Source organism: Aulostomus chinensis, chromosome 6, assembly GCF_037954235.1.
Source record: "Aulostomus chinensis isolate RoL2024-O1b breed Wild chromosome 6, RoL_Achi_v1.0, whole genome shotgun sequence".
Taxonomy (NCBI): Eukaryota; Metazoa; Chordata; class Actinopteri; order Syngnathiformes; family Aulostomidae; genus Aulostomus; species Aulostomus chinensis.
This window is the reverse complement of record NC_141325.1, coordinates 30800541-30822974: the sequence shown is the minus strand read 5'-3', so window position 1 is coordinate 30822974 and position 22434 is coordinate 30800541. Positions and strand designations below refer to the sequence as shown.

Below are 22434 nucleotides of genomic sequence, written 5' to 3'. Positions count from 1 at the left end.
TGGCGAGGACAACAAACCGTTAACAACTTCACACTTGTAATGGGACATTTATTTAATTAAAAAAAAAGTTCGGGGGAGTCAAGAAGGCATGACAGGAAAAATTCAGATGTTCAACTCAAAGACAGTTAAACAGCAACAGTTATACACAACCATTTACACAACCTGTACAAATACTTTTTTCCAGAAAATTAGCAATTTAAATTCAAAATAACTTAAATAAGTTTCTATGTAAAAGTGCAAATCCTTAAACGTGGGATGTCAGAGCAAGACCGGTGATGACGGAGCGGCGCCTCCATGAGGTCACTGGCGATCGGCGGTTACAGCATCACAAGCAACACGGAGCTACTCTGCCTTATGCGACGTGTTAATGTACAGCGTCCACGTGACGACAGCCTGGTCCGGACTCTCGTCCATGAGACACTGATGCCAGTAGAACAGTCAACATCTCGGAGTGGACAGCCCTCCTGTGTCCGCCGGGGACGGCACGACAACAGCCTCAGAGTCCCAGGGCTCGCTAGCATAGCATCAACCTGCTGCGACCTGCCCGTAGTGTCAGGTTAGCGTTAAAATACAGGACGAGTCCAGATACGAGGGGGTGGGGGGGTACGAGGAGGCCACAGGCGTCAGGCTTCGACGGGGAGTGTGTGAGTGTGTGTGTGAGGGGGTTGGTGATTCTCCACAGTCACAAAGCATGAGGAATAAAAGAGTGGTTTACTTCTACAGAACTAACCCACACACGCTATTGGGCCGTACATGCTCGTCAACATGCAGCCAATGCACTAAAAAGTGAAAAGGGGAGATTTTGTACAGCGCGTGCTGATGAAGCACTGGTCACCATGGAGACCACTGGAGCGGAAACTGGAAGTGAGTCAGGATTAAAAGGGTGTTTATGCATCAACAATACAAAGGAGAAAGTATTGACCGTCCAGTCCGTGTGTGTGTGTGTGTGTGTGTGTGTGAGAGACAGATGTGAAGCCACTACGACTTCTGCTCCGCTCCTGCAGCCGACTGGGCGGTGCTCTCTGGTTTAAGGATCTGGTAGGTGATGAGGTACTCTGGGTAGGCCTGAGGGAACAACGGCGAGGATTTAGACAACTTGAACAGTCTGCATGTTCCCAGGCTGATTAGTGTGACGTCTACCTGCTCTCCTCGGTAGATGACGTATTCGGCGTAGGCCAGACCGTTAACGCTGGGCCGCCCAATGACCGAGTGGTGTCCCGGGGGGGCGTGGGCCATTTTCATGGCACTGAACTGGAGGAAGGATTTTCCCAGAGTCACCCTGCAGAACAGCATCTGCCTGAGATTGAGAAAGAAGAAAAGGTTGGACCCAAGTTTGTCTCTGACAGGGAAAACCTGGACGCTGAAGTCTACAAGTTCACCTGTGGCACAGGTAGCATGAGCGGTCCTTGTGCGTCGGGCAGCCCGTGCCGCCGCCGATGCCGTACACATACTGGTTGCTTTTGGAGGAGTTCTCTGCGAAGTAGATCCCTGCCCCGAACATACCTCCGATGTAAGCGTGGCGCTCGTCAAAGCCTTTGTGGATGATGGCGTTGATGAATGGGGAACCTGAGAGGACGAAGGAGCACTGATGAAGAGGAGTCACGGAACCAGAAAGCTGCCAGAACCAAGATGAGAAGTCCGGACTAATCGGACTACTGTGGCTCGGGAATGTGAACCTGGGGACATTTAACCAGCTTCAGATTAAAAACTGCGATCCCATCTGCTCCATGATGATCAGATTAAAGGGCCCGGAACTGTCATCACTCCATGTTTCATAGCAACCAGGAATGACGACGTTCCACTAACAGATGTGGATGGACAGTGGAGCCGCTCAGGGACTTCCTACTGTCTCACAATCTGTCCCCCAGAGCCACAAACGCGACAATGTTTTCAGTCCCAGATCTCGATATCAGAGTGCTGATGGGGGGGGGGGGTGCTTTACCGTGGAACAGCATGCGCTCATTGTGGTGGTTGTGGTTCTCGTCTGCGATCTCCTTCTGCCTGTGAGTGTAGCGTTCTCTCAGCTTCTTGTTTACCACCTTCTGGATCTGAAGGTGCGACACACATGTAAAGACGTGATGTGTGATGAGGTTCACACAAGAGATCACGTGACCCCACCATAGCGAAGTACACTTGGACGCTGCTGCTGATCAGACGCACCTTGATGATGTTGTATCTGCTGAACACACCCCCTGCGTTGCCTCCGTCTCGGTGCTCTCGGATGGTGCTCTGCAACTGAGACACAGTAGAAACAAGGTTAGGATCCTGCAGTGACCTTTGACCTGGCCAGACTGAAGCCTTACAATCCACCTTCTCATCGTTTGACAACCAACAACAATCGCCTGTTTGAATCGGCCTTCATTCAAGTTCACAATCGGAGGGAACTTTGTTGTCACGCTTTAAGTTGGTAAAGACGCACACTTCCTGTTTGCGTATGAACGAGCATCTCCTCGTGAATGAGCTCAGCCGGCCCGACTCACCTCCTCCTCCACTGACTGATACTCCTTGTCGTCGGGGGCAAGGTCGATCAGGATGGTGCCCTGGTTGGCGCAGTGGAATGTCAGGTAAGGGTTGGCACCTGAGAAACACAGAGTCACCTTTAAATCCTGGAGTGAAGTTCCACAGACGTCTGTCAGCAGGCGAGTCTAGCGGGCCCCCTCACCTTGCTGGCCGCCCAGCAGCCTCTCAACACCCTTGATGAGCTTGTGTCGGTGGCCGTAGGCGTTAATTCCGATCTCCTTCAGCTCCTCGTGTCCCATATCTGCCAGGACGTCCAAAGTGATCTGCAAAGAGACCACAGGTTTCACTGGTGACACCACGCTCACCGCCAGCCAGCTCCTCCGCCCCAACCCCTCCGGCTGGATTACCTTACGAGCTTAATTCCTCCTAAACATGTAATTATAGCATGAGTTGAAATTTAAGAGAAAAACTCCAGTGTGCAATCTTAAGAAACAAGAAAAAAACAAACATAACTAAAGGGTTGTAAGTTTTAGGTGAAATATCTTGAAGAGATGTCTCTCAGACAGATGAGCGAAGGTAAATATTACTTTCTGGTTTGTTTTTAAAAAGGAACACAAGAACTCCTTTTAGAAATACATCTTTTGTATCTTCCCCTGAGTCAGGTGAGGAGGGAGAAAGGTCTGCCTGCTTGTTAGCTTAGCGCAACGGATGGCGGTGGGTGGGAAGTGAAAAGAAGAATTCTATCTGGTCAGGACTGAAGACAAGCGGCTACTTGTATGTTGTTCCTGCTGTTGTGGAGGGGTTCTGCCTCTCTACTGACTCAAGAGAAAGTTTGGTTGTTCAGACGGACGATCTGAGGGTAGCAGAGAGAAGAGAACATCCAGAGAACTTCAAAGATGTTTCAGAAGTTCTTCGGAGAATTTAAGACATTTGTACGATTTTTGAGAGCTGAAATTGAGCTTCTTAAATTTTGCTGTAAGAACCACTGTTTTTTTCTTAGGAGTCATTTTGTAAATCTACGCCCTGGTCTTTGAACACATCTCAGTGAAATATCCCGCTGTGGGACTGCCGTCTGAGAGCTGATGATGTCAAACGTCCATCTGAAAATTAGCAGTTGAGTCTAAGTGACACTTGAGTTTGAGCCTCACCTGCTCCCTCTCAAAGATGTCCCTCAGGTGCTCCAGACCCAGACTCTTCAGGAACTGACTTATATTCATGTCCAGCATTGCCACTGTGACAGCAGGGAAAAGGAATCACCCATCATGTTAACAGGTTCATAGTCATTTGTCTGTAGTGCGAAGCAAATTTCCACAACCTTTCAATAACTTTAAGGCTTTTTTTAAATTTTATGAGCTCGTAAGGCCTGCAAATTGCATTTTTAAAATTCCATAATTTTTCCAGGTCATTCACAACCTTATGAAACCTGAGCTAAGAAGCAGACGCGCGACACCTACTCTCTCCTTCCTTGCGATCTGTCCCTGTGGCTCCATCTGCCACTCCGGAAGTTCCGGCGGCGGTGGCGGCGGCGGCAAGCTCCGTCAGTGGCCCGGCTAGGTTGTCTATGCTGCTGGCGGCCGACAGGCAGGATGGCGTGGAGGCGGGGGAGATGACGGAGGCGCTGACCACTGTGGCCTGGGGCTTGAAGCAGCTTGGGAGAGCGTCAGGGGGCATGGCGTCCATGAGAAGGGCCCGGATGTCGTCAGCCTGAAGGAGCAGCAAAGACTTATCTAGTTAGAAATGGAAGGAAAAACTGGAGCAACCAAATGAGGCTTTGTATGCTGAGGTTACCGTGGCGAGGTCCAGTGCAGTCTGGCCCTCCTGGTTCTTCATGGTTGGATCAGCTCCATGAGCCAACAGCAGGGCACAGAGCTGGGTGCGGCCCTTCTGGGCTGCTTCGTGGAGGGGCGTGAAAGCCCACTTGTCTGTGGCGTTCACACAGGTATTGTACTTGATCAGCAGGGCTGCGATGTCCACGTGCTGGCGAGGAATGAAGACACGAAAGGATCCGGATTAGTCGATGGAATCTAGAGCTGATAAAGTGACTGGGACGTGAGTGTGTGAATATGTGAGGTCATGTGTTGTTGATGTGACTGCTGACCCCGTAGGAAGCAGCGTTATGGAGGGGGATGAGGCCTCCTTTGTCCTGGGCGTTGACGTCAGCCCCGTGCTCCAGCAGATACTCTGCCACTTCCAGGTTGTTGTAACCGGCTGAGGAGAGGACAGCAATCAGAGGACAGTCTAGAGAGGCAGGTCAGCTAAAACAGACTGACTGAGGGTCAGAGCACTTCAAGGATAGAGTACTGGACTGGCGTTATGGATTCAGGCTGAACTGCTGGTCTGAACTACCTGCGAGGTGGAGAGGGGTGGAGTTCCGGCCCTGGGTGTCCCGGCAGTTGATGTTCTCTGGGGAGCAAAGTTTCTGGACCCGGGCCAGGCAGCCTTTCTTGGCGGCATCCAGCAGGGCAGCATCACCCCGCAGCAGGTCCTGGATGTCCGTGTCTCCGTCTTTCACCATGTCCAGAGGCATGTTGCCATCGCGGTTTTTCTTCGACGGGTCGGCTCCGTGCTGAACAGAGAGGAAACCATTTTATGTCTCCAGGCCTATAATAATGAGGTCTCACTCATGACCATCTGTCAGCCCCCAACCAGCGACAGTGTAAGATGGTGATGAACTCTCACTTTGAGCAGCAGCTTGCAGATCTCATATTTTCCTTTGGCGGCGGCCTCATGAAGCGGCGTGAACTTCCACAGGTCGGCCACATTGACTGAAGCTCCATGTCTGACCAGCAGCTCTGCTACCTCGTAGTGACCGTAGGAGCAGGCGTTATGGAGGGGAACCAAGCCGCTGGAGGTCGTCAAAACGATGGAAGAACCAGGATAATGAGCGTGTTAAAATAGTGACACCTACATGTAACTAGAAGGACACCTTCAGAAACATTGAGAACATTTCTGAATCCTCTGCTCTGAACCTTACACCGTGACAAAAAACCTGCCTGGATTCTGACCACTCAATGAAAATTGATGCAAATATCTTTGAAATTAGCACCTTCCTGCTTCCCCTGTGCACATCAGGGCAGTAGTTTTTGTGTCCGCCACCTCAGCAGAAGCAATGTGATCAGCAAGCTGGTCACGAGGGAACTCACCCCTTGTCCTTGGCGTGGACGTCGGCTCCGTGGTGCAGCAGGTACTCCACTACAGCCACTCGGTTGTAACCCGCAGCAAAGTGAAGAGGTGTGGAGTGGCGGCCCTCCAGATCCCGGCAGTTCACATTCTGGGGGGTGCACAGTTGCTGCAACACACACCAGAACATGAAACTTCCCAAAAACTTCATTTGTTGTGATAATGGCTACAAGGGAGAGTAAAACTAGACCATAGAAAGAGCAGGGTGTGGACTCACCTGCACCGTGTCCAGGTCACCTGCTTTGGCTGCCTCAAGAAATCTGTAGTCTACGTCAGAGTTACGTGTGGGAACATTTTCTAGAAGGAATTTAAAAAAACGAATTCAGTCCAAAGCTAAACAAACATAGAACCCTGAAACTAATATGAGACCCTTGATTGAGTCTGGTGGGCTTCGCTTTTCATCAAACTGGAAACAAAACATAGAACCCTTTTGGTACCGTTAAGAATCTGTTGAACAGCTTCGTTCCCCATCTGGGCGGCGGTGAAACCCTGCAGGGACACGGTGGATGGGTCGGCGCCGTAGCTCAGTAGCAGCTTGCAGGTCTGGATGTGACCTGCCAGCGCTGCCCGGTGCAGAGCCGTCTGGCCGAGTGTGTCCACAGCGTTGACCTGTATGTGTGTGGCGGGGGGGATGTTACATTTTGCTGCTAGAATGACAAAAGAATGAAAAAACTGTGAACTGAACCTTTGCTCCATGTTTCTGCAGAACCTCCAGGATGTCATTGTGAGCGCGCTCAGCAGCCACGTGCAGGGGAGTCATGAAGCTGCAACAAACAGACAGGACGCCATCAGATCCAGCGAGTGCTGAAGAACCTGCCTGAGCTTCAACATCGCCAGCTTTCACTGGTGTTCAACACCCCCCTACACCCGCTGACAAAAACACTGACAGGTAACTGAGGCCGTAAAATGTGTCAGACATGAAGAAATTAGCATTTCCTGTTAAGGAATTGCCACAGAAGGGAACTGCTGGGGAACTCACTCTTTGTTCTTCTCATTGATGTTGGCACCTTTACGCAGCAGCAACTCAGTCACCTGTTTCCTCTTTGGGTGGGGTGACGCCACAGCACAGTGCTGAAGACACAACAACACCGAGTCAGTGCAGAGTAGTGCTGAAGTGCTGAAGCTGGACGAATGTTTCACGTACGCAAAATATGAAGCCAGAGTGATGGAGACAGAAGGTGAGGGAGTGAGAGAATAACATTTGGGAAATCAGAGGATCCTCTAATGACGCTATCTAGCTACATACAAGTAAGCAGAGTGCTAACAGGGAGTAGCCAGTTCTGCCTGTAGAAGATGCTGCATTCATCCTCACGGCGGTGCACTCTTGTGTGGCATGCAGAGCTTTACCTGGCTCCATCAAGCCCACAGGTGTGGCGAGGAACATTCACTTATATGAAGAATTAAGGCACTTTGCAGCTTTAAGCAGTGATTTCAGTTTAAATGCTGAATTCAAACTTGAAATACGGAGTTCTGACCAGAGCCGTCTCGTTGGTCTGAGGATGTTTGAAGCTGATTATTTCCAGAGCCAGAGTCTTCTTCACTTTGGCCATGTCTGCCTCCCGGGCTGCCTGCAGCAGTGAGTGACCTTTGAACTCATCTACACGGAAGAGAGAGACATTAATGAGTAGTGGATGTTTGTGTCACACGGGCAAATAGAAGTTCATATTCAGTTTTGCCAGTGATGGACAGAGAGCTCACAGGTCAGCCTCTCCTTCAGCTCTGGAGTGGGTGCCATGTCCACGGCACTCTTGCTGTGGCAGTTCAGCAGGGTGGGGTCGGCGCCGTGGCTCAGCAGCAGGGAGCAAACCTCCACGCGGTTCTTGGATGCTGCCTCATGGAGGGGGGTGAACTGCCACAAGTCCATGGCGTTGACGCAGGCGCCATGCTGCAGGAGAGCAGAGCATCAGCAGACCCGCAAGGAGGGGACTAACATTAGTCTAAAAATCAGTCAGTCAGTTTAATACCCTGGAGAGGTGGTGGAGGGTTATATTGGAGGACACCTCACCCTTTTCACAGTCAATGAAGGTTTTGCTGCTGGACATTCACACATTGCCAGTAAACATTTTACTACTGTTCTTCATAGATGTGTGATTATTGTGTAAATACGACAAACTATGGAGGTTTTCAGGAAGCAACAGTCTGACGTGCTCAGCTATGATCTGAATGCAAGTTTAACTGTTTTACTCATCAAGTTCAAGAAACTGAAACTTACTTTCAGCAGAAGCTCGGTGACCTCAAAGTGTCCATAGGAGCAGGCGTTGTGAAGAGGAACCAGGCCGCTGCAGGACAGCTCGCCGTCAGGATTAGTGACTTCATAACAAAGTTCAGTTCATAAAAAGTCCACCATTACTCACCCTTTGTCCTTAGCGTGGACATCGGCTCCATGCTGAAGGAGGAGCTGAACAATGCGGACGCGGTTGTAGCCGGCGGCCAGGTGGAGGGGCGTCGACTGTAAGAGAGGACGGCTTGTTAACACACAGAGCTGGCAGGCTACTTGCCTGTGTGATGCCTTCAGGGGCAACAGCAGCAAGCGGCTGATTAGGGCAACATGATGCAGCCGGCGATGCATGGTGAGTTGCAGATGAATGGCGAATATAATGATGCGAAGTTGTGGGAAATTCCAGCAAGAGTTAAACCCTGTCACTGTTGTGAGGTAACCTTGGTGAGGGACAGGCAAACCTGATCTCATCAACTCATTGCTCCATCTAATTCTAATAAGTCCATGAATTGAGGCAAGAAAGAAGGAACCTACCATTACAGCTGAAAATACAGTTCAGTTGAGATGGCAGCGAATCAAGATATAACGCTAAATCTATAGGAAAAGGACACACCAGCTTTTAGTCAAACTCTTATTGGCCATCCTCACCAGAGCCAGAGATTTAGTTAGAGACGCTAGTTAGCTTAGCACAATGACTGGTAGTGGGTGGGAAGTGTTAGCGTAGCTGCGTCTCTGCCTGCATTAATATCAGGAGGGTTGTGTGTAGCCTCGGTGATGAATACCAGTTTAACATGAGGAGACGTTGTAGTGGTAGAATCAGACACGTAGCCGGAACTACTTTCCTGACTGGGAGCAGTGATTTGACGCAGCACCTCCAAAGCTCCATTGGAACTTGGGTCAACAGAACCAAAGGTTTGTTGAGGACTAGAAGAGCGACTGCTGCTACTGATGATGAGGAGGAGGAGGAGGATTCCTGCTGGACACACCAGCATCCTGGACCTGAGCTAGCTGATGCTAACACTTCCACTCACTACCAGCCGTTGTGCTCAGCTAACTAGCCTGGACCTGAGCTAGCTGATGCTAACACTTCCACCCACTACCAGCCATTGGGCTAAACTACCTAGCCTGGACCTGAGCTAGCTGATGCTAACACTTCCACCCACTACCAGCCATTGGGCTAAGCTAACTAGCCTGGACCTGAGCTAGCTGATGCTAACACTTCCCACCCACTACCAGCCATTGGGCTAAGCTAACTAGCCTGGGTCTCAGCTCCTTTGAGAGGGGCTCCATCTTCTGGTCTGTCTCAGGGGGCGATGAAGATTAAGCAAATTCCCTAAAAGTTGCTGTGTTCTTTTAAATCGATTTAGTGTTTAAATATTAATGAGCAAAGCTGGATTTGATCAAAAGCTATCAAATCCCCAACGCCAAGGGTTGAAAAGAAACTACAATGAGCAGGTCAAGAGTTTGAGAAAGCATCTCTGCAAGCAAATAGATCAAATCAAATGGCTTCACGTTCCAGGCAAGACAAATAAACAGTCTGAGCACAAGCTGCAAATGCAACTCCTTCCCAGTTTAGAGGTGTATGTCAGATTAAGCTGTCAATCAATAGGAGGGGTATATTCCATTCAGTTTTCATGCATCGGAACAGTAAAAATAATAATTAAAAAAAAAAAGTTAGGTTTAAAGCCAGAGTGACAGAATGTGCTGGTCAGAGTTGAATCACGCTGGCATCATTCAGTGTGGGATGAGACGAGCAGTCAGTCACTACCATGGAGGGAAGCATAGCACTCGAGTGACAGGTGAGATGTTCATTCATCGCTGCAGAGCAACAGATTCATCAGGCGGTGTGAAGAAAACAGATTCCACAGACATATACTGGCGTGACACGATGCAAAGGGGCAGGCCTTCAGGCATGCAGGAGTGATCGTCAGAAAATATATCAATGAATCAAATTATAAAAAAGTCGGATCAGATACGGCGTGAAGAGCGAGTGACAGCTGGAGAAGTGTGGGTGGGTGAGCGTGGCGAGGAGAAGACAGATGCTGACGCAAGCAGGCAGTGGACACTTAGAACTCCTCTCCAAATCCAAAAAAATGAAATCACCATGACACCAACCGAACTCTCTCTCTCTCATTCTCACACACACACACACACACAGAGGAGCATCAGGGCAGGATACACGAGTGACCCGTACACCCATGATGTGCAATTAACAAGTGACAGCCAGCTTATTGGTCAAGTAAAAACGATGGATTAAAAAAAAAGGAGTAAAACAACAGATCACAACAGTGCATCAATCAATCAATGGCTGTTATCAAGGTCAACTTACCAGCATTTTTTGGGATGTTGACTGATCGACAAATGTTGCCAGAGTCACACGGAAAACAAAGTGAAAACAAAAAAAAATTACAAAATGACAGTGTCTGTTCACAGCAACCCCACCCTGCCCTCTTCTAAAGCTCTGGTCCTGAATCCCTCTGCCACTCATCCAACATGGTGCCACATTCTATACCACGTCAGGATGAGCGGACCAGGGCGCCGGGGTTTCTGGGTAGTTTACTGGAAGGATGGAACCCTCTTAATGTCTTACACCCCCTTTGCACCGCTGCACTGACTGAGTTCATGTAGACTGCAGTGGCCGGTAATACACCTGCTGGGAGTGATACACCTGTAGTGACGAGGTAACTATGGCACAGTGGAGATGCAACCATCTTAGAGGGGCGGTTATTTGTAAAAACCTGTCAGAGATGGGAAACGGTTTCACTTATTTCTTAGACAAATGCAAAAACATAGACAAACAAAAGCATTTAGGGATGAACTGATGTATCGGCCAGCGTTTGCCTCGTCGACTGCTGCCGTCCATCTGGTAACGATTGTCGTCAGGACACTCAGACGCGAAAAGTTGAAAAATGTAGGGTAGAGTCGGTCCTCCAAGGTGCTGTGAGAAAGGGCTTAAAGTCTACAAGATGTTTAGCCTTCCGAGAATTTTTTTTGTTTCCTGGGCAGGGAAGTGGAATTGATTTGTAAAAAGACAAAACCCCATCTGCTATCAGCCAAATTACCATGTTAACACAATCGGTGCATCCCTAAAAGCAGTAGGACTCAACACAAGACGGCTTGTGATGACATGTAAGAGAAATGCAAAACCAATCATTCAGCAGTGTTCTGTAAATGATGTCTTTGTTCAGTATTCTTCCAGCTCAGCCCCCCCCCCCCAGGAAATATCCCCGCAAAGATGGATTGACGCCAAACACGCGATAATCTACAGGCTGATGTGTCACTGGCGTGGAAAAATCATCCCGTGAACGTACGAGGAGGCGAGGTTGTTGCGTATTCTTGGCTGCTCAAAAGGTACAGACACAATGTTTCAGCTGAGACACTCGACAGGTTCGAATGAAACGGAACGAACATCCTGAGAAACTCAGACAGTAAATTGAGCAACTTCCCCTCACTTTGAGAAAATGACTTCAAGAGTCAACAGAGCAAAAGCCTGTGCTGGTAAAGTGACCCGACGCCTGGGACGGCTGTGGGCTCTCCTCTCCACTGAGTCAGCAGCCATTTGGCCTCTATTGAGGACTAACATGGACAGAACCACAGAAGACTGCTGCAACCCTACAGAACGCGATCAGGACACGTGTGTGTGTGCTGCTACAAGCATGTTGGGCACTAATAGCTGATTTACCTTCCGGCCATCACTGGCGTGACAGTTAACATTTAATGGAGTCAGCAGAGCCATCAGCTTTTCTTCGTTTCCACTCCTGCAAAGATATCAAAACCACAACTGAATCAGTTTAAGAAATGAAAGCTTGCGATTTACATGTCATGATCGAGGCTTGAATGCACCATCCACTGGTTTCAGTTCTGACGCACAGCTGCTGAATCCAGTGTCACAGGTTGCTGGTGTCACGTTCAAAGCCACATCGGGAGGCTGCGGTAAACCAAACAGCAAATCTTATTGAAATGCATTCAAGTTAAATGTTGTCCAAACCAATTTAGCTGAACTGATCCAGCGGGATCAGGACTCCGGACTGTGACCGTCCCAATCACATTCTCCATGGTCCCTGAACTACTCGTATGTGACACCATTTGCTCTGAGCAATGAACAAAACAAATGTAATATAACCACTATAATCAGTTTGCATGAACACAAGTTGGACCCGCCCCCTCGGGGAAGTGATGAGAACTCTGCTGCACCATAGCAACACAGTTGTTGCAGATGTCAGGCGTAACTGTGTGGACCCGTAGAAGTGCAGGACTTAAAGATTCCGCCCAGTCAACTCATCCACAGCTAACAGTCGCCTCAAGATGGTGGAAAGAGGAGGGGGAGACACTCACCTCGCTGCTTCCAGAAGTTCATCCTTCTTGTATTCACCTGGATAAAAAAAAAAAAAACAAGAAAAAAATTACACATTCAGATCAGATCCAGACCACACAGAGGCTCAGCATTACAGACACGATGAGAGGACCTGCTGAAGTCTTCTGAGTTACCATGACACCAGAGGACGCCAATGACATCATCAGACCGCAGTTTCAAGCATCATGAACATCAACACAAAAGCCCTGGAGCGTGAGGGGTGTGTTATTGGTCCTCAGTTACAAGCGTGGAGTCAACGTGGGCGGGAACGTCACACACTGGCAACATCACATTTATGATAACAAAAACGAAACCTTTCATTGAACACCACAGGCAGACGGATGAGGTGGATTTGATCCTTTTGAAGAGTCGAGTTACTTGTCATGTTGGATGTTGGTGGACGAGGTGTGAGTTGGGGCTGTAGTGACACACTCATCTCTTGATACGACACAACATTCAGCTCATGATACGATTCCACACTCACAAGATGTTATTATCTATAAAACAGGGGTGGGCAACCATGTGCCATGGAGAGGTTCTCCTTCCACCCAGACACTTTAACACAGGGGTGTCCAAACTGGTCCAGTCAGGGCCGGTGTGGCTGCAGGTTTTCATTCCAACCCAGCAAAAGCAACACCTGATCCAACAAATGAGCTGTGAGGACACAGCTTAGTTGATTTAAGTAGAATCAGGTGTTGCTTTTGCTGGGTTGGAATGAAAACCTGCAGCCACACCGGCCCTGACTGGACCAGTTTGGACACCCCTGTGTTAAAGTGTCTGGGTGGAAGGAGAACCTCTCCATGGCACATGGTTGCCCACCTGTTTTAAAACCTTTCAGAAAATGATGTGAGTTCCGCTGACTTGGATTGAATGAACTGAACTGAAAGCATCAAGTACACAACATGAGGCTCCGACTGGCAGCTCGCAAACGCTGGACAAAATGAATCAAAGATGTGCTGAGAAAATTAGTTTCATTTTTTGAAACTGAGTGCAAATTGTAGCTTTCAAGCTTTAGAAAAGTGAACATTGAGAGTTAAAGTGCAGCCAGTGGCCTTCTGAGGCAGCGTTTGAGCTGGATACTGAACACAGGAGGGAGCTGCTGGCCAGTGCAGCCACCAGCTTCACCAAAACAAACCATGGCAGCCAATAATTCGACTGGCGGGTGGCAGCAGCATAGCAGGGCTCCATCACGTTCACCAGGCGCCTCAAGCCGGTGTTTGCCACCACCCAGTAAGCTCTCGAATCCTGACTGATGAAGCAGCAACGAACTCCATCATTTTCTGCGACCTCGGTGAAGACGATGGGAACCTGTGGCAACAACCGCCGTCACTGTCCAGCTGGTTTGTTTGGGGTCGCGCCTCAGCTTCTTGGGCTCGGTCTCAGGTAGCACTTCCTTGTCTGGTGGTGATGTTTTAGGAGGCTCGCAGGTTGGTGGTGCTTCCAGGGTACTTAACGTTTGTGTGACTCAGCTCACAAACTGCCACACTTTTGTCTAAAACTTAACTTTCCTTTTGGTGTTTGAACCCAAAATGCTCCCACACATCTGCATTTAAGCGTGCAGGCGCTGGATTTATACTCGCCGCCGTTCTCCTGAATCTCTCAGCTCTAACCTGATGAGAAAGGCGTCGGCGTCTGGGTAACTAGAAATGCTCTACAGCGACACCAGCAGCTGGCAGAGTGAACTGCTCTTCCTGCAAAGTGCGGGACACGGGCGATTGGAATGGGGCTCAATGTATCGAGACTCACGGCTGAAAAATCAATGCTCTGAGGAAACCAACTATCGATAAATATTACAGGATCAATAAACCTGCTCAGCCCTTGTGTGAATGCTAGGCGGGACTGTCGGAGCGCAGCTGGAATGTCTAACACAGGAGGCCGGGGGACTGACCCGTGAGGACCGCCTTGGCCGAGGGGTCGGCCAGATCCAGCGCTGATTTTCCATCAGTGTTGCGGATGTTGGGATCAGCTCCGTGCTGCAGTAACACTGAGGGACAGACAAAGGAAACATGAATATCGCTTCTCTGCATTCACTGGCATGATGTTCCTCTGCTGCTGCTTGAGGCTTCAGGCCACAGCGTCACTGCCTGACACAGAAAAACCTGCAGCCGGAATTCTTACTTGAGGCTTTACTGTCAATTAGTGTGATCATTTTACGCCACATGTCAACGTACCGATGCACACGTCTATCTTTCCCTTGATGGCAGCCTCGTGTAGCGGTGTGTAGTTCCAGTTGTCTCGAGCATTGGGGTCTGCGCCCTGACACAGGAGGAGGCTGACGACTTCCGCGTGGCCAAAGGAGCAGGCGTTGTGTAGGGGGATGAGCCCCCCGTCGTCCCGGGCGTGCACGTTAGCCCCCGTCTGCAAGAGATGCTCCACCACATCTTTCCTGCCAAAACCTGAAAGGAGATAACAATGCAGTGAGACTTGGGACTGAATTCCCCCCTGGAATTAACAACAAGTCTACAGATGTTAGCTGCAGAGAGCAAAAGCAGCTGTAAAACATCTGTAGCTGGAAGGAACGATGGAAAAATCAAGTTGCCTTTTGTTCTAAATCAAAGTCAATATGATGACAAAGTTGTTGTAATGACTGTTGGTTCTTTTGTAAAATATGAGCAGTGAGATTCTAAATAAATCATAAATAGAATAGTCTGACACATCATGTCACTCTAGGAGAACACAACCTTTCACAAAAGGAAAAGAACAAACTTGATCTATGTTATAATGGAACAATATTCCAAAACCATCCCCCTGGAGAGCTTGAGGATCGTTGGCAACAACCAGTTTTTGCTTCGAGTCAGTAAGTTTGTCCCAGCTGATGCTAACTGAATACTGAATTTATATTTGTATTATACAGCAGTTTTGCCACATAACATTAATAAGCATTAGCTTGAGAGAGCTAAACTAATTATCGACCAATAAACCGTCTTCTGGCTTCAACGTTCAGAGACGTCCCGTCTGCTAGCTGACAGTAGCTCCGTATGCTAATCTGACTTGGCATGTTAGCTTACATTCCCATTAATATTTGCTCAGTTAAAAGGGTCAACATATCACCTTCAACGTGCCAGCCCAGACATGACGTGAGTTGCCTACCCAGCCGGCTGTGGTACCAGCACAGGTCGAACAGCACAGCCGCCGCGGTGGCGTTAGCATGCTAGCTTAGCTTACCCGCGGCGAAGTGGAGGGGGGTGGATTTGCGGCCAGCCATGTCCTTCGCGTTCACGTTCACCGAGTCCACAAGTCTCTTCACCCTCGACACATCTCCATTGCGACAGGCCTCGAACAGCTCCCGGAACGCCCCGCTGATCCCGCTGATGCCGTCCGTGGGGCTGGTGGCTCCGGAGCCGGGACTGGAGACGCTGCTGCCGCCGGAGGTTGTGGTGGTGGAGCTCGCGCTACTCGCCAGGACTGGAGCTGGCAGGTCCGGGGAGGCCAGAGCCGCCTCGACGCCTCCGCTGCATTCCCTCTCAGTCTCTGGTGGCCCCGCGGAGGCGGCGAGCAGGGCCATCGGCGGGGTGACCGGGGGGGCGCCGGACAGCGAGCCGTTCCTCGGCGGAGACTGTAGGGAGCTTTGCTGTTGCTGTTGCGAGGAGCGACGCGACACCGCCATTACAGCAGCTCGCGCAACAATACGACCTGCTCCTCCTTTCCGGTGAGAGCGGTCGTGTTTCCGGTCAGCTGTTTACTCCGGTGGCGCGGGCCCATCAGGTGAGAACAAGTAAACCCAGGTCCTGAGACGTGCTTCTAGAGACACCAGTGAAGGACGAAGACATGATGACGTTGAAGTCCACCTTCAGATCACGCTTGGTAACGTAACGCTCCGTCAAACAAAGCCGGGATCAAGTGTCGTGTCATTTTTTTCCATTTTGTGGTGGTATTTTTTTTTGCAGTTCGGCCTTTAATCGTTATCTCAACCATCCGTTGTGTTAAAGGTCTGAATCCATTTCATCGTTCCGCGGTGGGTCAGTCGCTGGGGAGCCAACTTTGAATCATTTCATATTTGCAACGTACGACATTAGGATTAATGATAGTTATTATAGAATCAAATCAAGCAGGCACGTTACAAACAGGTTGTAAACAAGAACCGTCATTGATGAACGTCTGGAACTTTGCGCTCAGCTCAACGTGTTCAGAACCGGACTCTGCTGCCCCCGTGTGGCCAAAGGAAGAATCGGTTACTGCAGGTTGTCCACAAAAATTCACTGACAGTTACAGCAGCTTTGAGGAAATACATTTCCCTCCACGGGACCCCTGAGGAAAGTTCTACAGCAGCACCATTGGAACACCTTTGTTCCGCTTGTCTCGGATGGTTTCTTTTTTAATGAGCGACCAACCTCTCCCTCACTGTCCCTGACACAACTGAGCTGAACAAGGTGATATCTGGGGCCGAGTCCCACCGGAGAGTCAAGAGCTTGCGGTGCTGCAGTATTTATGTGTGACGCAGAAAACCACACAACATTCTAAGACACCTTCCATCTTTATTTAACCGTATATCTGTATACTGACCAATACGTGGAATTCACCACAGGAACTTGTCTGACGTGGAATTACAACAATAAAGAGGAGCAAATGTAAGTCAGTGGTGGGGTCGTAACACGAACATTGACCAAAGTGCCACAGAAACAATTTCTAAAAAATACCGACAACTCAAAAGTCAGAACTTTCAAACTGAACTCTTTGAATACGTGAAAGTCTTCATGAATTCACCGAGCTGCTTGTCATTGTGTTTCCATCGCAGCTCCACTGCTGCGGCGATTCCAGCACTTTGCTGTGCAAACTGTTGCAGCTCAGAGGAAGAAGAGCTTGTCCGACAGCTGGATGGCCGGTTCTGAGTGCAGGTACTGGCCCGACAGGAACGCCAGTTTGTGGGCGTATTTGCATGGTGCTGGAACGCGAATGGCTCCAGGGAAGTTCCAGTACAAATGGCACATCTTGAAGGTCAGCCTGGTGGGACAGTTAACAGGTGACAAGCTAATCAGACAGGTGGAGCTGCTTCTCAGCCCTGAATAAACTTCCATGAACTCAGACAGCACGCTGACATGAACACACCACCAGTTTGATTGTGGAGGACTCCGATAGGACCGGCTGCTACCTGCGGCTGTGCGTGTGTGTGGCTGTCAGAGTGTTTCTGTATCGCTCGTCTGAATGGGTTAGACGCGCTGCACAGAAGAGGTTATTTACTCTTCTGTTCAGTGGTTTTTAAGTCGCTGGGTGTTTAATGTTCCTCCATTGGCGGCAGCTGCATCTGTTGGATGGTGTCAGCAGTTCCCAAACATTTTTGCCGTGCATCTCCTATATCCCAGCCAGGTCGACGCACCCCCCATTCCCCACACCTTCAGGAAAAGAAACACAATGCCGCCTACAGTGTGTAGAAGGTAAGTTCTGCACCTCGTCTACAGATGAGTCGCATTTTTAAAAGCCTGCATTCATTTATTCATTCGTGTCAACTGTTGATGTTAAATTTTATATTAAAAAAACCCCAGCATACCGCCATCACATTTTCTTTGTGCGTCCCCTAGTGGCAGCTGTCTTTCAGAGCGTGTCAATCTTCTCTCTGCTCATATTGTGTCTTCACCCAGGAATGAGTGTTTGTGTCTTACTCAGAATAAGTATTGTGATCATGTCTAAATGTTGTATAAGTCAGAACAACTATTGGGACAGGCATAACTGGAGGTTGTATACGCCCTTGAAAAGGTTTGTACAGGCTAGAGTTGATGGATCTGTTTCTTTAAACTATCACATGCTGAAATGTGTATCACGGGGACGGAAACATGAATTAATCCACAGTGCAACACTGCGTGTTTGAAATGGCCGATAAAAACACATTTAAAAAAAAAAAGACATCTCTGTGAAACAGAGCTGTCTGTTCCTGCTGGGATAGTAACAGTACTAGTTACTGTTGCCACTGACCGTGTAGCAGAGAATGAATGATCAGTACCTCTGGAGATGGTCTGGTGTGAGGTTTGCGGTGTTGTACAGAGAGATGTAGTGGGTAGGAAGCCCACATCCCTGGTGAATGTGATGTGCCATCAGATAGAAGTCGACCCTGAGAACAGAGAAGACCATCAGGCACTAGCTTGATGAGCAGGAACAGTTACGCTTACTTCAGAGACTTTTCAGCTTGTACCCGAATGCGGATGTCACAGCAGCCGAAACGCCTGACAAAGGTTGGACGCTCATGAGCAAAGACGTACCAGTCCTTCTGGGTGAGGGTATGGTCCAGGACAGTTCCTGGTGGAGGGCTGCCAAAGGTGTTTGCAGCCCAGGAATAGAGGGTGGTGCTGATGCGCTTTTGGACAACAATGAAGACCAGTTTGGGCTCGTAGCCGGGAAACGTCTCAAAGCATTTGATCAGTTGTGGGATCTCATACTGCTCCACCATCGACAGCTGACCATCAGACACACCATCCCGATACACCACGATCTTCTCTGGCAAGTTGTGGTTGACCTGCTCAGAAGAATATTGACGCTTGTTACGTCAAGTTATGTTATGTTCCTTCAATGCAATGTCCAAAATAAGACTTTAGTAACAGCCCCCCCTCCTGACAGGACAGAACACAGGACTGTTGTCTCATCTTTCTGGATTTTACAATTCCCACGACATAAGTTTTGCTCATCAACTTTCTTCTTCTAGGGGCGGTGTGGCTCAGAGGTAGCGTGGCCTTCTGGGTCGCTGGTTCGATCCCCACTTCCCTCGGTGACCATGTCCAAGTGTTCTTGAGCAAGATACCGAACCCCTAATTGCTCCTGATGGCCCCGTGACAGACTGGTGACCCGTCCAGGGCGAACCCTGCCTCTCACCCAATGTCAGCTGGTATAGGCTCCACCCCCCCCATGACACTTAACGGATAAGCGGTATAGAAGATGGATGGATGGACTTTCTTCTTCTCTACTACCTGATTAGACACCAACATTCTTAAAGCATACACAACGGTGCTCTACTTGTTCTCACTGATTTACCTCATGGTACTTCTGCAGTGCAGCCAGTAAACAAACCCTGAAGCCATTGATGAGTTCCTCAGTGGGCGTCTGGAATATTACTCTGGAGTACCAGCGAGTCAGGGAGCTTGAATGGAGCAAACAAAGCAGATCTCACACCAATACTGCTTGTGAGTGAAATGTGAAATACAAACATATTGATTGTATTGGTTTGAAGGGTGTTACAATGGACTGCCTGAAAGATGCAACCCCACAATCTGTCTAGGAATGAAGGAGTGCGTTAAAGCTCCAGTGGGGGGCCACAGCAAGCATCAGCTCGTACCTGTTCACACTTGCCACGAAGCCCATGACAGACTGGTGAGTCTTGCTGGTGTCGTGATGGACATCCACTCCCACCACCATCAACTGTTTCTGTTCAGGTGAAATAAAAACTCATTAGTGCTCCACCTGCAGTCTGATTACCACGTCTGTATCCATGTTCTAGGGAGTCGTTTCCCCTCTACATGACCGGTAAAATGTACCATCACCAAATTGGAAGACTGATACCAGAAACTTTGCAACCCTGACACTCACCAGAGGGATGCTGACGGTCCACAGCTCTCCCCCCAGTTTGCTGTTCATCTGTAGGAGGATCTTTTGGGCAACACTCTTCAACTTTTGTTGCTGTGAAATTGTCCGCACATTGATAGCCTACCGGGTAACAGGTGACGTTAGACTCCGTTAACAGGACTCTTCATGCATTTCATCCGCAAGTTAACCTCCCTTTGGTGTTGCAACAAGTGGTAAAGAGACCAAGTGGAACAAATACACTGACCATCAAAACCTTGACAGTTCATCTTTGAGTCCCAGTGAACTTTCTACCAAGAATTCTTCTCAAGGTGTCACTGAGATTAAGAACTAGAAAACTGGGATGGACAAAAGAGCAGAAACCTCCAACTTGGACTCTCTTGAGCAGTAGCACGTCCTACCTGTGAGGGGATGGGGCTTTTGACACAGCAGAGCTTCTTGATGGCACTGTACAGATCATCTCTGTTGCTGGCCATGATGCACACTACGAGCTGCATGTTGGGCTGCAAACACATTTAAAATAAGAAACGTAGCTGCAATTCCCCCTATGCAGCTTTTATACTTTCTCATGCGTTAACATATTCAGGGTTTGATAATAACTTATTTTACAGTCAATTACTCACAAGCATTTGGACATTTGACACTTAATTCCGACAAAAACAATCTGACTCTCTTTATCCGATGTCTCGGTACAGAAAACACGCAGACGCAGAAATGCTATCATTCTTGTACTCAAAAAAATATTTACTTGGCTTTTACAGCTCGTATCATTTCTTCAATTGGCATTTTTAACATCTGATTTTTCTGTTTTTTAAATATGGCAGTACAGTAGCTGAAGGAAATCCTTCAGCTTTTCACTAAAGTTAACATATTTCTACAATACACCAATTTATGACGCAACAACCAACCCTGGTTCAGTATAATAAACTATATCTACCTTTTGTCATACCTCACTAGCGAGCTGGGAGTGGATGGCCTTGACATAAGATTGTGTGTGATCATCTCTGAGTTCCACACGAATGGGACGAGCCAGTCGCACACCAATAGGCCCAGCTACCTTGTTGAAGGTAGAAACCAGCTCGTCAGCCTGCTCCACACAGCGGCGCGGATAAAAGATGGCCCAGATGTTCAGTGGTATCTAAGAGCATGGACGGATCAGTCAGAAGACAAACAAAAGAACACAGCAGCCAAACCCAGCTGAGGCTCAATAGGATGAGTAACTGTCGGATGTACGCTGTAAACACTCCATCTAGTTTGTGATATTTGTAAAGTTAAGTTAGCCCCGATTCTTCCATTTCCCAGTAAGATGGCAGCCATGCATCACATAAAGACTCAGTTTCATGGACAGACGAAGAGGCAGGTTTCTCTCCAACGCTTACAGAGCTGATTGAAGCATCCCTGACAACCTCCCTGGACCAGGACACATCAGAATTAGTGGCAAAGGATGATGACTGCAGACAGATGGTTTCCAGGGGCAAAATTCTACCTTTAACCTGAAACGGAGGGGAGTGAAACACAATTACCCATCAGAACAAAAGATATTGGCCCAACAAGTAGAGACAACAGTATCAGCTGGAGGCAGCTGGAATGTGAAGGGTAGGGCCTCACCAGTAGGATTTCAGAGCCAACCTCCAGTCCCCATCGACTGAGCTCCTTCTTGCTCTCAGGGTTGGTGGCGATGTTCTTGAGAAGCTGCTTTATTGAGTGGGTGTGCTGCTCCCCACTCACATTGATGTGCATGGTCAGGTCCTACGTATGAAAAAGACTGAGGCTGAGTGGGAGACACGTATTGACATTGACATTTTCTGTTGTCTCACTAACAGCAGTTTCCAACTTTAACCGTATAAATACCATATAAATACCATATGACCGGTTTCACCTCCACATTGGCAAAGAAAAAGCAGGAGGGGTATTAATTCTGCTGTTTTTCCACACTTGGGGACACTTCAGTGTTTGAGTTTTTTTTTGCTCAAGATGCAGCGTACTTGAAAAGAGTTACTTTAAACAGGGCTCAACCACGCACTCAATGTGCCAATTACCTGCTTGCGATTCCTCATCGTGGATTACATGGAAAAAGTAGTCATTTTTCAATGAGAAGATGCCACGTGGGACCAGACACCAAATTACAAGAAGCAGAATCACCTTCATACATCTGAAGTCCTTCCTTATTTTCTCAGGGATTCCCGTCATGAAGGACAGCTCTGGTACCAGGAGGATCTCTCCAGTAATAATTTGCTGCAATAAATCAGTAGAATAAAATCAACTTAAGTTACAACTGATTTAATAATTCTTATTATGATTGTTCCATGTTGTATCACTATGCTTCAGACAGACTGGTGACATGACACTGCTGAAAGTGTTTTGTAAAAATGGGGGAGCACAAGGAGTCATTGTAATACAAGAAACTGGGTTGTGTTTTGTTAGAAAGTTGGACCTTGTAAAACACACACATAAAAATAAAGCAGGGGTACTAAGTTTTCATTGAACCCTGTAACTGGTGAGAATGGGGGGCTGACCCATGACTGTTGTCTGCACTCATTTCCTGCAACAGTGTCAAGAGCGATTCTCATTCTCAAGATGGAGGACCAGCGCCAGCCACAGTAAAACTCGCTTACTAGATTACAGCTCCCATGTGGCAACAGGAAATGACAGCTCATCTCTGATGGTCACCTGGTGACATTAGCTTGGAGTCAGGGAAGCAGCACACATGGGTTGTTGT

At 48.5% G+C, this 22434-nt stretch overlaps 2 protein-coding genes and 1 long non-coding RNA gene across 7 annotated transcripts in view; 1 reads left to right on the top strand and 2 right to left on the bottom strand.

The window, feature by feature from the left end:
- Nucleotides 1–31: 31 nt before the first annotated feature.
- On the bottom strand, nucleotides 32–15925 carry LOC147260756 (poly [ADP-ribose] polymerase tankyrase-1). 2 transcript variants are annotated; one of them, XM_086207529.1, is made up of 28 exons: nucleotides 15378–15925; nucleotides 14384–14608; nucleotides 14101–14196; nucleotides 12194–12230; nucleotides 11541–11616; nucleotides 10188–10208; nucleotides 7995–8089; nucleotides 7853–7919; nucleotides 7339–7525; nucleotides 7116–7237; nucleotides 6620–6711; nucleotides 6326–6404; nucleotides 6078–6249; nucleotides 5858–5937; nucleotides 5604–5749; nucleotides 5140–5305; nucleotides 4807–5026; nucleotides 4559–4668; nucleotides 4249–4437; nucleotides 3915–4164; nucleotides 3609–3691; nucleotides 2663–2783; nucleotides 2481–2578; nucleotides 2161–2235; nucleotides 1943–2048; nucleotides 1380–1566; nucleotides 1141–1297; nucleotides 32–1065 (listed from the first exon to the last, which is right to left on the bottom strand). In XM_086207529.1, exons 1-28 carry the CDS (start codon nucleotides 15817–15819, stop codon nucleotides 979–981), a joined length of 3786 nt encoding a protein of 1261 aa, XP_086063655.1. In that variant the 5' UTR covers nucleotides 15820–15925; the 3' UTR covers nucleotides 32–978. The 2 variants fall into 2 exon arrangements, with proteins under 2 accessions (XP_086063655.1, XP_086063656.1); XM_086207530.1 differs by lacking the exon at nucleotides 10188–10208.
- Nucleotides 15885–22118, top strand: LOC147260755 (uncharacterized). Of its 2 annotated transcripts, none has more exons than XR_015116688.1 (3): nucleotides 15885–16016; nucleotides 16948–19318; nucleotides 19414–22118. It is a non-coding gene; the product is annotated as an uncharacterized LOC147260755 (long non-coding RNA). The 2 variants fall into 2 exon arrangements; XR_015116689.1 differs by having other exon boundaries at nucleotides 15888–16016; nucleotides 16948–17584; nucleotides 18844–22118.
- Nucleotides 16668–22434, bottom strand: part of piwil2 (piwi-like RNA-mediated gene silencing 2) — a 19144-nt gene continuing 13377 nt past the window's right edge. For all 3 annotated transcript variants that reach the window (XM_086207532.1, XM_086207533.1, XM_086207531.1), the window contains exons 14-24: nucleotides 21858–21950; nucleotides 21324–21464; nucleotides 21095–21208; nucleotides 20665–20853; nucleotides 20117–20218; nucleotides 19722–19838; nucleotides 19471–19559; nucleotides 19170–19275; nucleotides 18404–18657; nucleotides 18148–18255; nucleotides 16668–17153 (exon numbers count right to left, since the gene is read on the bottom strand). In XM_086207532.1, the coding sequence (XP_086063658.1) occupies nucleotides 16997–17153; nucleotides 18148–18255; nucleotides 18404–18657; nucleotides 19170–19275; nucleotides 19471–19559; nucleotides 19722–19838; nucleotides 20117–20218; nucleotides 20665–20853; nucleotides 21095–21208; nucleotides 21324–21464; nucleotides 21858–21950 (1470 nt within the window). In that variant the 3' untranslated portion in view covers nucleotides 16668–16996. The remainder of the gene's footprint in view (nucleotides 17154–18147; nucleotides 18256–18403; nucleotides 18658–19169; nucleotides 19276–19470; nucleotides 19560–19721; nucleotides 19839–20116; nucleotides 20219–20664; nucleotides 20854–21094; nucleotides 21209–21323; nucleotides 21465–21857; nucleotides 21951–22434) is intronic.